We start from the raw sequence: 17,048 nt of genomic DNA, 5'->3' as shown, positions 1-17,048 counted from the left end.
TCTCTTTCCCCAGCAATGCTGATGACACACAGCATTAGATTCTTATGTCTAGATGTCACAATGCTGTCTGAATGAATCATTTAAATTAAACAGCTTTTGACTGCGACTGCAGTTCAGGTGTAAGTCAAATTTGTTTGGCCGTATTAAAATGGTTTATGACCCTAATTTAGTTTATTTAAACTTGTTTTTGTTTTTCTTCCCTCTTTTGGAGTTTTTTCTCCCTCAAAGAAGAGTTTTTTTCCTCCTAGCTTATGTGGGAATTGTTGAATTTCTCTATAATATTGTATTGTATTGTAGTTCTGCTGAAATGTGTTAAGTGCCATGAAATAACCTGTGTTGTGACTTGGCGCTATATACATAAAATCAAATCAAATTGAATTGAATATGCTAAACATTGTGAATCCTCTCATCAGTTTCATTTGTCTTTTTTTTTTTCCCCCATGTCATCTGGTTTTATTTCATTATTTCTGATCTGCCATCACTGTGGGGGAAAAAAAAAAGTCTCCAATATTACCACTTCAAATTTTTGCTTGCATCCAGCTTTGATGCAAAGCTGCATTTCTACGTAGCTGCAATGAAAAACCGTAGCGTTGGAAAGCAGCGGGATGTTTTCAGAATTTAGACCGAATAACATCCACCAAAGGAAGCCGCGACTCTCAAAGAGCGGAGGATGTGTTTGTACATAACGATGCCGGGGTGGGGTGGTGAGAGATGCCCACAGGGACCTGGTTTTCGTTATACGTCAGGAATCTCTGTGATTGACACGAGCTAAGTTTGTTGCTCCTGCCTCTTTTCTGCCTTTTTCCTGTTAATGAGCCTTGGCAGGACTTATGAAGGATTTAAATAGATCAAATCAAATGAAGACAACTTGTGGATAGATCATAGAGAATAGGCTATCAGAGAGGGAAGTCTATGTGATTTGGATAACAAGGGGTAATTATGACGGGTGATGGTGATGAAAATGGAACAAATACAGGTACAGTAGTAGACCGTGACAAGCACAAAAATATACATCTGAGAGGTGGACTGATGAATTAACTTATGGATCACTGGTCCTCGTCATTCATCAAAAAGGATAAAGGTCATCACTTTTTAAAGAATAGACTGAGCGACAGAAAGAGAACGTCGATTCAGAGCAAATGACAGCTGGCCTTCATGCCTCATGGACTCTGAGCATTATGAGGGCACGAGGTGGAAAATGTGTGCGGTAATGCAGATTCCCAGTCAACTCATAGCAATGTTACTTTCCCTGCATGATCACTTATTGTCAAACGCTCCTTGTGTTATTTGTGCAGCCGTTGGTCCGATTATTCTCTCAAGAGTACATAATTCAGGGCTATTTTAAACGCAAGTCAACGACGTGTTCAAGCTGCCTTTATGTTTTTTACCGATTGTTACTTATGCTCAAATGTCCAAGTCTGGCTTCTTAAAATCAAAACGTTACACACGCACACACATTTATTACATTCAAATGGTGATTATACCCTTGGGTTAGCCTGTTGGGCTAATTAGCACTAATAGGTCCTCCCGCAGTAGAAAGAGAAAGCGCGCCTGGCTGGGATTTTCACCTTATCGTTACCCTCTTATCTTTCAGTTCCCATTGTTAACACACCTAAATACACAAGAGAGCAGCCATCATTTTAATAAGCACCGTATGGGAGGTTGACCTGTGCTGTGGGCAGCAGCAAATTAATTCTGCTCAGTTTATTTATGGGTGGAAAAACACCGAAATCAAACTACAATTTTTTTTTGGAAGAATTCTAGGGGGTAAGAGTTCTGAACTGTAAGTCCATAAATCTCGATGACGATGTAGAAATGCATGCACACAGGTAGGGCTAAAAAAAGATCCCGAGCACACGCACACACACACACACACACACACACACACACACACACACACACACACACACACACACACACAAACACACACACACACACAGCAGGGCCTGGGGGACTTCACTTGTGAACAAGATGTCAGCATACTTGGATAGTGTTCCTTCCAGGCCTTGAAAAAAAGGCAGAAAACAAATGTGTAAAGAGATAAAAATCACAGCCATGGAATATGTCAAGGGTGAGAAATGCTAGCCAAGCATAGCTACACTGCCTGTGTTTTTTTTTTTTTTTCTCCCGCTCTGCCAGGAAAGCTCATGAAGACGCTCAGTTGTTGCTCTGTTGGGCAGGATGCGATGGCTTCATTAAGGGCGACTCAACACGGCTGACCGACTTCACAAGTGGGCCGTTTTGATCCGGGAAAAAGAATGCAAGAAGGACAGCCGAGACGCGAGTTCTCCTGCTCTCACGTGGAGCAGCTCGGCTCCTGCGTCACAGTGTACTCACGACACAGGTCGCCTTCGTCATCGCCGTGTGGACAGTCTGGGCTGAAGTCGCACAATTTGTCCAGTGGGATCCCGGGTCCCTGGTGACAGTGGTACTGGCCCTCCAGTGTGATGTTGGGGCCGGGTGAGGACGCTGGACGGAGAGAGACAGAGAGAGAGAGAGAGGGAGGGAAAGAAGAAAGTCAAAGAAAACTTGTCACTTTGCTTTCTCACACAATCATACCGACTGTAAACCAAAGTGTTTTCACAGTGCAGTCAGAGTTTAGAGAACAATTTGCTTGTTGGCAGCGGAATAAAAATGTAATGCAACAACAACAACTTTGGTGGCAAAGAAAAATACCTCCCGATTAAGTTCCAAGTTTCCTTATTGAGTATCGCAGCTAGATTTATACATCAGACACAAACACAAATCAGTGTCTCAGGGGAGATATAACTAACAAACTGGAGAACATATACAGTTACTACAACAGAGTACATCAGCAAGTGACAAAGGCTACTATAAATCCTGACTCGAAACCTTGTGTGTCATCCACTGAATGCCAGCACCGTCATAAAAAACTTGGCACAGACAGCGTAAGCATCTGGCTTTGAATACAGTACATATCCATCAAACAAGGAACACAGGCAGCAAAAACAATGACCTAGATACCGTTAGCAGGTTGCACATGGGGTGGGAGCGCGCACACACACACACACACACAAATACACCAATTGATATAACTGTACTCAGCAACTCAATTGTAACCGAGGATATTTGCATATCTATGCAAATTAGAGAAGTGATATCTCCAGGTTGTGAAAACGGACGACTCACCTTCACCTTAATCATCAGAAACGGATCACAGTGAAGAGAACAAAACCGAGAAGCAGGGGGGAAAAAAAAACTGTTCACTGATGGGGATCTTGTTTTCTCATCCGCTTTCATTATGGAAAAATAAACTATAAACAAAACAAGAAATGATTCTTATCGTGAGTGACTTGCTGCGCTTACTGTAGTTCGCCCTTGATCTGTAATATGCAGATTTGTTCTCTGTTCAGACGAACTTGCCGTTAGATAACGACTCCATGACAGGAGAGGCAGCGTAGAACGAATGCTGTTAGCCGAGCTGACTCGATAGGCAGTAATGCCCCACTAAATTTCAACAGGAAGGTTGTAATTAATGTACTTTTTTTTTTTCAGTTTGCATTTGTGCGTGTGTGTGTGTCATGATGAAACACCTTTGGTACCACTTTTCTCGAGCTAAGACTTGCATTACGGTGACAGGCTCATAAAAAACGTGACAGGACAAGATAAAGTGCGGCATAAATCAACTCAGATAATTTACAACGCTACATGTCACAAGGAAATGAAAACAACACACAATGAAAATGCCAAACCCCAACAAAAATGTAAACGTATTAGTACTTACAAATTTTGACAGTTCCCACTACAGCAAAAGTCAAAGTAATTACCTGCTCATAAAAAGTGCAGTATAAAAACTGTAAGCAGTCAAAATGAAGCACGAGGTTTCAGTAATGAAACCACAGTAGTTACTGCCACTCTCACACAGTAAAGAAAACAAAATAGAAAAGTGTAAATTTGGTACGAGCACAGAAATTACTGTCGTGTTAAAATGCATCAGGCCAGAACATTGTTATGCCTCATTCTCAGCACACTCCACTCTTTATTTTTTATTTTGCACGTAGAGAAACCTTGAGTCCCAGTGGGAAACAGTCACTGTTAACTGTGGATTAGAACGAGAGGGGGGGATTTTTTTAATGGACAAAACACAGGAGTCAGAGGCCTCCCATGGCAGGACAATCACGGCAGCAGAGTGCCCCATTACCATGTCAGTGAGCAATCCAGTTCAAACCCCTTTTAAAACCAGCTTTAGTAAATGACTTTGATCATGAATACCCTTTTGTGTCATTGCTTCTGAATTATCTCCCTGTGCTCTTTCTACAAACTCGTGCACACATGAAACTGCAGTCTGTGACATTTACTGAGAAAAACAGAAGACGGCAAACGTACTATTTTATTTAAATGAGGTAAGGCGAATGCTTGTTTGTTTAACACCCTGTGTGTGGGTATAGATGTGGTTTTGTGACGTGTATTCAGTCATGCTCAACACATGTATTATGCATTGGTTGTGCTCAGATGCTTATTCTCTGTATAATGTTCACACCGCAAGCAGAACGATTTATCATGAAAGAAAAAGTTATCTCAACTGTACTGAAACCTTTGGGCAAAGTATGTAAATGCATCGATTTATCTAAGTTTGATGACTGTGAAGTAAAAAAATAAAAAGTAAAAAAAAAGTATTGAAGTTGCAGTGTCACTAACTTTAAGCTCCCGAAGCAGGTAAGTGCAGTCAGACACGGCCGATGCACTCCCGGCCTACCGCAGTTCTTAAATCACACTTGTCAGATTGTGAAAACAAGTGGGTCAGCGGGGGATGAATTGCCTGTGGGAGTAAGCGAGCTTTGTTATCCTTGTGCTCATGGAGTTGGCTTGGCTTTGTGAGGGGAATGATATACGAGTGGCGGAGAGCTGGAGAGGTGACTGGAGAGGGCACAGCAACTGCTGATAAAGGACAAAAGAGATGCTCAAACACAAGAGTCAAGCTGCTTGTTTGTACAAAGCTAAATTGGTGACAATTATTGTGTCTGTTAACATTAAATAACTGAAAACAATCATAATGACAAAGAAAGCTTGGGCCGTTTAATTCACTACCACAATGTAAAGAGCTATGCGGAAGGTGAACAGTTAACTTATGTCAAGCTATTGTACTGTTATCAACTTTTTTGGTGTACATGACAAATGTTTGAGGATATAAGAAAAGAGAACAAACCCACCAGACAAGCCATTTATTGCAGCAACAAAGCAAACTTATTCAGTGATCAGAAAAAATTTGTCATTTCAGTCTCTGAGAAATAAAAGCTGCAGGACAGGCTTTCATAAAATGACACGTATAGTCTGTTAACCAAACGCTGGCTACGGCATCAATTCAGACTCCTCTATGTTTGTTTTTTATAACTGCACACTCCATTTCTGATGAAATTATGTGCAAAGTAAAGACAGACTCTGATTCAGATTTTCATTACCGCCGTCCAGCTTTGCAAGGTTTCACAACAAATACGTTTCGATCCAAAATAACGTCGGCCGCATCGCTGTGTTTTTTCAGGTTCACCAGATTTTAGTCAGACTTACCGGTTTACGCTGACATTGATCTTCTGTTATCAAAGCTGAAGAAATAGGAAAAACAAAGAGACTAACATCCTGTTTACTTACTTTTCAGCCTCGTTGCTTCTGTCTAAATGAAGAACGCCAGAGCCGTCCATCACAATCTCAAGTGTTCAGGTTACCGCGATTGACTGGTAACAACTTTTAGTGGATAATTGTAACAATGAAGGGGATAACCAGACAATTACAAAGTGCCATCACTATATGCTGTAAAGGCTGGTGTTGCCACTGGTGATATCCAGTCCACAGTGAGAGTACACTTCACTGCTCTGATTTTTAACGTCTGATCCAAGAGAGAGCACCCAGGGTTTATTCTACACTCTGATGGGTTGCTAGCTGTACGAGCTGTTGGAGTCATGTTTGAAAGACATTTTTCTGTACATTTTTAGGACGTGGTAAGCAGCAGGTATGTTTTCCTTTAAATGACGCTGTAATGCCTTAAAGGCGCCTTTGTATTAACACAGATTTCCGTTCCTTTTTTTTATTATTATTTAAGCAGGTAGGTGCTATATAAATATTGTGGAAGTGTCAAAACTAACAGTCCAATGGAAAAAAAAAAAAAACTGACGATATTTAGCAAATGTGCTGTTTGGACCTCAGTTAGTTTGTGATGTCACAAACAAACACTTGTGTCATATGCCTACACTTAGCACAGCCCACTTCCTGACCATTTATCTGCAAGAAAACACAGAGCGTCATTCTGTCACAGAACTAGAAAACTACAACACCAAAGAAAGCGTGTGGTTGGTCAGGATGTGCGCGAGTCAGAAAAGAGTCAGCCAATCAGGAAAGGGTCATTGATGTGTGGACCTTTAAGACACAGACACAAAACAGCCTGTTCTTGGTAGAGCTCCAGACAGAAGCTTGCTAGAGGAGATGTAAAACTATATTCAGTAATTTTTTTAATATTTAAAAATATATTTTTATTGATATCAGGTCTGCAAATAAAACACTGGAGAAGTTTAAAGTTTGGGACCTTTAAAGGTGCATTAAATGTTTATCTAGTGCTGCTTTCTAAAGACAGCAGTGCAATAAATTATATGTGTAGGCCTAATTATCACTTTACAAACAGAAGGAAATCAAATAAATTTGATAAATGAGTAATTTAATATAAATGAGTAATTTACATTAAATACTATTTGTCCTTAAGCATGTTTCAAAGACGTCTTTCTTTTGTTTTTTTCTCTTTCTAATCAGATCACCTTCCAGGCAGCTCTAATTCTTATTCAACTTTCATAATGGAGGCAGACCACAGCTCCACCCGGCTGGATCATCGTTAGGTGCTGGAACCATCAGTGAGCGGCAACTAGGTGCAAGAGATGTCCAAAACGCTCAGATCCATGCTGGTATATCGTTTATTTTTTAAGCTTTTGGACTGACAGATCCTCATCAGAAAAACACATTCACTCTAATTTATGCCGGTAAGCATTTTGTAACTGTAACTGCTTACAGGAGGAAAAAAAAAATGGAGGCTTTCCCTACGAGATCAAATCTCATCAATAATAAAATCCATAGAGGGCGGCAAATGGTGAGGTCAGTGAAAATCGTTAAAGTCAGGGAAAGAGCTTTGGAAGTCATGCATATAGAGTATTTACACTCCAAGCTATCGATGCCAAGACATTTAAGAACCACCGGTGGAGTGTGTTCATTGAAACAAACTGAATTTTTTCCTACTGGCACACACCAAGGTACATGTTTCTATTGTAAGGAGAATGACAAATAAGTGATACTCTGTTTGGGAAGTTGTGGCTCCCCTTACGCACACGACAATAACTGAAATCAACAATCGCATTTAACAGTATTTTTGCATAACTGCGTCACGCATATCACATTTTAGAGATTCCACCGATAGAGACGTCTCACTCGGTGGGATATCATGCAAAGCAGTTTATCTTGCCATTTGAATAAAACCTCCTCCATGGTTTGGTGGAGATCGCTTGTAGATTTGAATACAGACAGACGCGTCCTTGTTGAAGACAAGTGGCAAAAACACATTCTGGGCCCGTAGACAGGGATAGACTCGTGAAGAAATTGATATGGCTTTTGTTTTTCCTACAGATGAGCAAGCATGTCAGTTGTATCCTGAAATCCCTCTATGTGCTCTGAAACAACAACAAAAGAGTCTGAAGAAGTGCCTGGTTGAAGGACTGCTTTGCGTGTGCAGAATGTCAATAACTGGAAACTGCATCAAAAAAAATATCTTCACAGACTTGATTGATTCCAGCGTAGAACTCGGCAGCAGTTAGAACACATTTATCTGATTCTGCTCATTCATTACAGTGTAATATCCAATCTCAAGTGCCTTTATTGTAGCCTCTCCTCTGTCATAGGGGACAAAAAAAATCTCAAGAGACCCGAGGAAGGGTGGTGCCACTATCCTGCCACCCCATCTATGGCAAAATCTGGAGATATTCATGGAGATTTACAGTGGCTGCAACACTCAAGATGGATGCAGATGGGCTTCCCACTTGACAGTCGACAAGAAGTATTCGCTCATGAATTCAATTAACTGCACAGAGCTACGCTCGATTGGTCCGAGCTCGGCCCAATCACTATCACTATCTGTCATGCTCCCCGCCGGAGAGAGCGGCACACACGAGAGCAGACTGGTGCAGATAGAAAGTGAAAATAATACCTTTAATGTCTATTCTACAATCCCCAGATCATTTCTTCACTTTGGATTTACATTCATTTCATTTGGATGTTAAATTATGTTTTGGTAAAACATTATCTGAGAAGTCAAATTGTTTCACTTACATATTTCAAAAGCCAAGTTTTTATATGAGCACTCATTGAAGAACTGTGAAGTAAAGTAGTCTAGTTGCTTTAATGTGGGCTACATTAAATGTGATAAGTAGAGCAAAACTATTAAATTCAGTACTTTTTTTTATAAAGTATGAAAGAGTATATTCCCTTGATGCCCCATAATCATATAATGTACTCATTCTAAATTATTATTTTTTATAATAAATAAAGTTATACATTGCATATGTGTAACATTTTTTTGTTGTTTTTGCTAGCATGGTGCAAATCAGACTCAATTTCACTGTGTGAATATGGGACTGGTCTCCCTCCATAGGGAACATTTGTTCCATCCTACTGAGCGTGGACCTCTAATTAATTCTTACCAATCAAATTCTAGCCAATCAGCATGCGCCAAAACCGTCCGACACTCTCCCGCTGCTGCAACTTTCCACCGCCCGTGTCAACCGAAGTGTTTTTTCCTGAGTACAGCATATTTTTAAAATTGTTTTAATGAACACCAGCAGCTTGACGAGGTGCTGAGTGTTTATTCTGTGCCGAGCGCTGAACATTCTGCGTTTTATTTTTGTCAGTCACTGAAAGTTGAAAAATTTTAACGCTGCGTTGTCACCCGTCGTCCAATGACAGTAAAGGAGGGGGGAAACCAACGCGGTTAACCACCGCCGCTGGTCGCTGGTTGGTACGCTCTTCAGAGTGGCTGTGCAGACGCGAATACGAGCCGAGCTACCAGACTGTGTTCACAGCGAAGAAAATTGAAGCGGTGAATGAAGCTTTTTGCTACTTCTGAATCTACAAGGTGGCCTTTCTTATCTTTAAGCCTAATTGTTGAAGAGCTGTAAACTCTGGCCCAAAGTGTTTGGCTGACCAATCAACAGACCAACAAACCAAAATAGAAACAAGATGCAAAAATGGCTAAAACTGAGTAGGTATATTTGAGTTAACGTTACTGAACTATTACAGTTATAATGACACACTTTATAAACTTGACTATTGTTCACGCAGGTTACGTTTGCTACTTTGGTGGTTGATGTTCTGACTTCATGACATATTTTATATTTACATAGTTACAAGAAAATAAGAACAACTGAGAAACATCCCTTCAAGCTGTAGTTTCACTTTTTCCCCCCAATTTGTGTGATCGTTTCTCTGCAGAATACAAAAGTCTGACATTCACATGCTGCATCATCATTTGTCTGAATCTTAAATCACCCCATGCTGGCTTTTTTTTTTCCCCCTTTGAGGCTCCTCGCATGACCACACCTACTTGTCTAATCATCCAGAGCAGTTTTAGCATGAAAGCCTCTGCTCCACACACACTGTGGGCCTGGTGAGACCGGAGCCTTTGTTTTGTTTAAAACCAACAGCACTATGCCACAGGGCTTTGCCTCCACAGGGTAAACTCAGCCTTGATGTTCATAGTTTTTTGGGGTTGTTTTTTTTGTTTTTTTAGGTGGGATTCATTTCATACAAGAAATCAGATCATTGCACAAACTTTAAGGTTTAAAATATGAATGATTTTGGATATTTATAAGCAAATCATGTTTTTATCTGATAGTAATAACTATGATTTTGTTAACATCACAGACACCGATTACTTCAGCAGGTGTTGCGATGCGTCAAAGGCTCATAAATTCTGTTCATGTTGTTGAAATTTGTACTTGCTACAGATCAAAGTCGGGAATAATTGTCTTCAAGGCTTTCAACATCAAGTTAATGAAATTTCTCTCTTTTGCTCATTTCATTTATAACAGATGAATCACATCCTGTACCTACATAGTAAGTATAACATACAGTGGGCTGCTTTACATTTACAGGACAGAAGTGACTGAATGAGCAGATTAAATACTTCATGCCAACATTCTTGATGCAAACGCCGCCTCTACAGAATGAGATTAGATTTACGGTTGCTGTATCTTAAAAACTGCCTTTTTCTTCAATGATGCTTTGAGTCCATAACATGCAGAAATTTCCTCCTCCATGCCAGGTTAGGGTTGATTTAGACATCTGTTCCATTTGGCATATGCATCTTGGGAACACTCTATTCGGTGCCCTGGGCCATTTAACACTTGCTCAATATCTTAAAATGAAACTGCCTATGTAGATTGCCTTGGAAAGGTTCCTGCAACAGAAAGCCAGTTTGTGTTGAGGGGATGCTGCTTGTGGAAAGGCCCAAGGCAAGAGATTAGAGGTATAATGTGATGAAGCTCAGTACTGCCAGGGAGGGCCTTGTCTTGGCAAGTTGTATCTTCTGTTAATTGATGAGCTGTTGTTTTGGCTTTTGTGTTTTATCTCTAACTTGCTCCTACTTTTTTCTGTCACCTCAAAGGACCTCAAAGTATCCCGGTTAATCATAAGATATACAGAAACCACAACACAAGGAAACAAACACCCATATAACTACCACAAAGTAAATCTGGCACATAAATGAACTGCTGATTGTCCTTAAGGCTCCTGAAGGCTTTGACTGAAAATGAAAGACTAACTCCTTTTTAACATACTAATCATCATTTTACTCATGAAACACAGTAGCAATAAGTACCTGAGATCAAAATTGACTTTCTTTTTCTGTACTTTTAAGCTCTGCCCTCAGGCAGACAGCAAAAAACTCACACTTAAGGAAATAAAACACAAAAAAAGAATGAATAAAAACAGTTTATGTTGATCTGAGTAGAAAACAGAGATGGAAATATGTTTCAGAGACCTGAAATCATGTTTTGTTTGTGCATGTTGGATTGAGTAGATGATCAGCAAAGCATTTGACTTACTCTCTATGCACAGACTATATAGTAGATGTAAAATAAACACATCTATTTTTAAAGATTGGGATTATTTACACTCACTTCTCTACCCTCCTCATTTTAGTGACAGTGATGCACTGTTCCAATATACCAGAGCTGCACCTGGTCTCATTGTAAAACTTAAACATTACATCTTCACAAACCTCAGTATTAAACCCTCCACAAGCCTTAAACGGGACATTAATAAATGCTGTAAAATGTAGTTATATCATGAATATCTTTATTATTTTTCTTATCTCCCCGTTTATTCAAGATGTGGTGAAGCTGCAAGTAAAAATTCACTTGCTAAAAAAAACATGAGCCTGAAGTACTGTCATACGGTGAAATATGCAGACCTTAAATACAAAAGGAGACTAATATTTGATGGGAAGCTTCTGTTCTACATTTAATCAAAAGTTAAATTGAAAAGATGCCAACATTTCTCAAGTAAAGCAGACATCTTTCTCTATTTGATTTGATTTAGTAAATATATTCTGCCTGCACCTTGACCCTGGTTTATTTAAATTTATGCTACAAATTATTCAGTGTTAGGTAAAAATAAATATGTGAAGCTTGACAATTATTGCTTTGGTAGAAATAATACCTGATGTGCAGCTGAGCACATGTATGATCAATCAGTGTAAGGGACTAAAAGAAGAAGATGCATTATGCTCTCCTTTGAGGCTCCTCTTAATCTTAATACAATATGCTGAATTGTTAATGTGACATAACAACAGTCATAATGCTCTGTTTATAGCCAGATGTGTCCTGTTACCCGGGCAGCAACTTCACTTCAGCATCAAGTAAACTCCTGTACATCCTACCATATTTCCTAACTAGTGATGAAGCGGTTCAGTATGAACTCTACGTGGTCAGATGTCACATACAACAAATTGTCTTGTAAATATTTAGATCATAAAGCATTAAATACATGTGTCTGTGTTTTTTTACACTAAGATTACAGTTCAACATTTACTAACAGGCAGCACAGACATTATTCTAATATGTATTTTCATGAAACATAGCAGGTTCAGAGGACTCCTCACACTTTAGATCAGGAAGTACAGGAAACACCATTGCTATAGGAACAACGACTGAGGAATATCAAAATAGATTTAACGTCTTTCTGAAGGTAAGACCTAAAGAGGTAAATTGTGCACCTGGGACCTGATTTCTGTGTGTTTTTAACGCTGGTAGTGGAATGACAGGTTCGGTCTGTCAGTGGGTGCGTCCCTCAGATCCTGACTAAAAATATCTCAATAACTGTAACAAACTGTAATGATATTCTGGACAGACACGAGTCCCGCCCAGGGGATGAACCATAATGACTCTGGTGAACTTTTTCTCAATATAAGGTCCAATGCTTAGGTTTATGATCTAAAACTTGCATGCTATTGTTTTTTTGTCTTAACAAATATTTGACTAAATAATAGTGTCCATACTATTTGGATCCTGAAAGTTCTTAATTTGCAAATTCTTTATCATTTAATTTGATAATACTTAAGAAATTGTTATGTTTTTACAAGTATCTTACCATAAGATATTGTCAGTAGAGAAATCTGCGTACATAAGAGTCTTTTCTTATTAGCTTTATGCCAGCACTTTATTGTTTTAACTTACAGTAAAAAAAAACTGTACGTTATACAGTTTTGAATACAAAAAAATGTAATTTGCAAAACTATTAATTTCTGCATTTCTTTAGTTTTTTTTTCCTGCTGTATCAAGATACAGAACTGAGATACATAAACCAGGAACCATGAATTTGCTTTGTACCGTCACACCCCAATTAAACATGAAAGCTTCAGTGTGTTGAGCCTCCAACAGTAAATTTTCACTGTCATTCATGCAGTCAGAGTCAAAGTGAAATTTTAATCTCAACTAAAGACATAATAGAGCTGTCCCGCTAAGATAATGAATGTATTTTTTCCCCCCCTTCCAAATCACCATCACCCATCCATCCATATGTCTAACACTGTCCACTCCGCTGGCTTTCCCCGAACCCATTTCCCTCATTGCCTCTTTAGGGCCGTGTTTGATTGATGGGCCCGTGGACACCCCCACGTTGCTGTGTACCTAATCGCCAAGTATGGACTTGCCGTAACGCTCCATTAGGGGCCTGCAGCAGCAGTGCAGTGGTTAGGGAAATGGGCCAGGGAAGGGAAGGTCACCGGTTGAGATTCCCACGGGGTTGACCCTCTTCTTCTCTCAGCTACATGTCAGACCAGAAAAATGAATTGTGACAGTTTTCAGGCTAATCCACAAGCGAAAATACCAAATATTCTCTTCAATGGATGAACATCGTTATAAGTGTTCCTTTGCCACAGTGCAATGGCAGAGGAAAAGTCAAATGTGCTATTGACACAATCTGGTAATGAGTTTGTCAGTCATCACACTGGTCTCTGTTTACTTCCAGGATGAGAAACTGTAGGAGGTTAAGAGTGTCACTGACATGTTTGCTGAGCCTGAATAATTACGTTCTCTGTACAGCTATGGCACCGCAGAGACACTGGCAGAGGGTAGGAATCTAACTTCCTGTCAGCAGGATGAGCTCCACAGATAGGCACATAGCCACACAAGTCACTTTAGGGGCAGCAAATTGGATTGCTTGTTGGTCGAGTGACTGATGAATTAATTAAAGTGGAAGGGTCCGCAGAAAGAAGTCAGACGCTGCTCCATTTATTTATCCTGCATTGACGATACCTCCTTGCCCTTCACTGGCTGTAGAAATCACCACGTTTCTGCTAAGGACACAACCAAGAGGGAGGAAATGGACGTCGTCAAACTTCAGTCCAGATTCAAGAGATCGCAAGAAGAGCTGATTAACACGGAATCTGTGAGATGAGGTGAACTTGAATCAGAGGGGTGTACTACGAAGCAAGTCCAACATATCCAGGCTGTCTTTGTCTGAGCCGGCTCAACAAAGCGGAAACTCGCAGTCAGAGATCATCGGTACCGCGACGGTGGTTATCAGCTGTGTTTGTAGCATCCGACCAATCACAAACATGGACAAGTGCACTGACAGCAGAGCCACATATTTGAAAAACGATGAGAAAATTATAATTTAAAAACAATTATGAAGAGATTAAACACATAATTCAGGCTGAATGCAGAAGAGTTGCAGCTGCTAAATGATGGAAGGATGCGTCGCCGAAGTTGAGAGGCTTATAATATCACCTCACCTCTGTCTCTGTTGTAGGATGATAGCAGTAGAAAAACACAATGAAATTAATCTATACCTCGTGTGAAAATCAGGTTTGTCGGTCTCTAAACACTCTGCCCCCCCCGCAGAGGACCGTCTCGCCGTCTCACTCTGAGCACACACGCCGAGCTCCACGGGATCTTCGAATCTCCGATTGGTGATGACATTTTTCAGAGAGAACTGATTGGTCAGTAGGCGAAACTTTCTGACGTTTTAAACCCATATCTCCAACATAACCTGTCCTGGACCAGGTTAAGTTTGCAGCACGAGTTACCATGGTGATCTAGCCTGCTTAAAAGAGAGCCACCATGACACGTCTGACACCCCTGGCTGTAGTGTCAACATACCTCGCTGAGCCACTAATCTTGATTCGTAGTACACCCCTCTGCTGGCAATAACAAGGTCATATTTTGACCTAAGACTGTTAATACTGTATACCTCGAAGCAAACTTGATAAAATGATTAAGCAAAACGTGCAACAAGAACTTGGACACAAAATAGATTTGAAGCATTTTTTGCTCTCTTAGTGATTTGAGAATCCTTAAATGCTTCTTGTACAACACTCACAAGGTCTGCAGGAAAACTATCGTGCAGGTGCAACAGTTAAAATTCTCATCTTATTATGTCCACGGTCTCTCAGCTGGTAAATAACCTTTGAGACAAATTAATCAATTAATCAAAGTCCAGTTTGGACCCACCTTTGTGCAACTCTCCCCAAAACCCTGACAGGTCATTAACAGCAGAAATGAGCTCATTTTGCAAGCACGGGACCGGAACAAATAAAGCAAACAACTGAGTCTGAGAGCCTTAATCGAGCGGCCGGGCTTCGTGTTCTGTGCCAGGTAGGAAGGAAAGTAATTCGAGCCTGAGCTTGTGACAGGTGCTGGAGGGGAAAGTGGGGGAGGTTCAGAACACCGCGAAATGTGGCGAGGGCCGCACGGTGAGCGTGCCGAGACGGATTAGGGCTTAGTTTGGGAGTGGGATGTGTGTAGTGGGTGTTGCTGGGGGGACACAGGTGGTGCCTGAGGAGAGTACAGCACGTCTGCACGTTTTTTTTTTTCTCCCGACTAGCCGCGGCTTACGTGCTGCCTGTCAAGAGGAACACAGTGAACCCAGAGCTGAGAACAATTAGACACTGTTCAACCAAGGCTGGGATTTGCATGAGCAACAGCTCTCGTGCCGGGAACAGACAGTGTGGGACCTGGATTTATACTTATGTTTTGGATTACATTTACATTTTAAGCTAACAAATGACCTCAGATATGCAGCATTGAGGGCTATTGTGACAAATATGAATTGCATTTGTTCTCCTTCTCCTTGTCCTCATTATCTATTTCTGTCACTTCCTCTTGTTCAGACGCTCACGCAGACATTTACATATTTGACAACCAGATAGAGATAATGTAGCGCCAGGTGTTGCTGATATGTTATCAGGCCTTGAAAAACTCAGCCGAATCAAATAATAATTTCTTCCGTGTAACTAACTGTTGTGACCTGACCTCAAGTGCCATGTGGAACCAAATCTGCAGACAAATCTTCATGAACATGTCCTTCCTTTCGAGCGACGCTCCTCATTCATCCGGAGGTAAATATTGACCCAGCAGAAAAGCTATTTCTCTGTTGCGCAGCGCAAAGACACTTGGCCTCTGTAAAAGTAGAGGAGATTAACTGTGAGCATATCTCTGAATTCAAAAAGAGGCCTGTGGGTATGATCAGCTTTTTTAAGATGCTCTGTATTGTTTAATAGAAAATTGCACGGTAATGCCCACTTGACTGCCTTCCAGTGTGCAACATAAGAAGTAGTGGAATAAAGTGGACTTCAACCCAAAATCTCCAGCTGGAAATCAGTGCATCTGAGGCTGATAACAGGCCTCAGGCAGGGGAACCATTGTTCACAAACAGCTGGATACAAATGTTTCAGCAAATTGCGTATTTTGTAGATTTTTGAAGTAAAATGAAGTAAATCCTACAACAATAAGACATGCATAACAAAACCGATAAAAATGTCAAGTGTTAATTTACTGTTGCGTTTTATTTCATGAGCTTAAAAATTTGGCATTTAATTGTAGCGTGTGCTAAAGGGCATCCTCCAACTTGTAAAGCGTCAGAGCCTCATTAGCTTTAAACAGGCTTTAATTGACTTTTTAGGACTTGTAAGGAAGGTCAAGGATTGTCATTAGGAACTGTCAGCTGTTGACAATTACAGAGCTTGATAAATGTTTTCACTCCACGGCCACTCAGAGCAAATGACTGAGAGTTTGAAAATAATTATAATTGATACCTACAAAGCAGGTGATGGCTGTAGAAAGATATCAGTGCTTCCAGCTGTCTGAAATCTCATTAAAAACAGCAACTCAAAGGAGCAGTGGAAGTCAAGACAAGATATGAAAGACCAAGAAAACCTTCAGACAAAACTGAACACCTGCTGAGAATGGAAAAGAAAATCATGCAAAGTATCTGCTTGAGGGTTCAGCGGACTCAGAAATGATGACACAAGGTGCCGTCACAGCACAAAGGTCAACAAATGCAAAGCACATCTGGGGCCAGAGGTCAACCGAAGTACTCAGGAGGCCCAAAACCTTTTCACGTGCCTCAGTTACTGCTTCATATTTCTTCTTTTGTATATAACTGTGAAAATGGGGGTTCAAGTTTTTTTTGTGTAACTTTAAATAACAAAATATAGTATTTGCTCAGCGGTGCCCAAAATTTTGCATACAGTGAGTAACAACAACATATTCCTAGTCTGCCTG

The 17,048-nt window shown here is 40.4% G+C and overlaps 1 protein-coding gene across 3 annotated transcripts in view; it reads right to left on the bottom strand.

Annotated features, from left to right (window-relative positions):
• The window catches only part of alk (ALK receptor tyrosine kinase), a 344,308-nt gene that overhangs the window by 54,661 nt on the left and 272,599 nt on the right, over window positions 1-17,048 (bottom strand). For all 3 annotated transcript variants that reach the window (XM_069160956.1, XM_069160958.1, XM_069160957.1), the window contains one exon: window positions 2,338-2,469. In XM_069160956.1, the coding sequence (XP_069017057.1) occupies window positions 2,338-2,469 (132 nt within the window). The remainder of the gene's footprint in view (window positions 1-2,337; window positions 2,470-17,048) is intronic.

Source organism: Embiotoca jacksoni, unplaced genomic scaffold (genome assembly GCF_022577435.1).
Source record: "Embiotoca jacksoni isolate LCO1_2020_lvr unplaced genomic scaffold, fEmbJac1.0.p SCAF_27, whole genome shotgun sequence".
Taxonomy (NCBI): domain Eukaryota; kingdom Metazoa; phylum Chordata; class Actinopteri; family Embiotocidae; genus Embiotoca; species Embiotoca jacksoni.
Note: the sequence above shows the minus strand (reverse complement) of the source record. Positions and strands in the feature narration are given on the sequence as shown.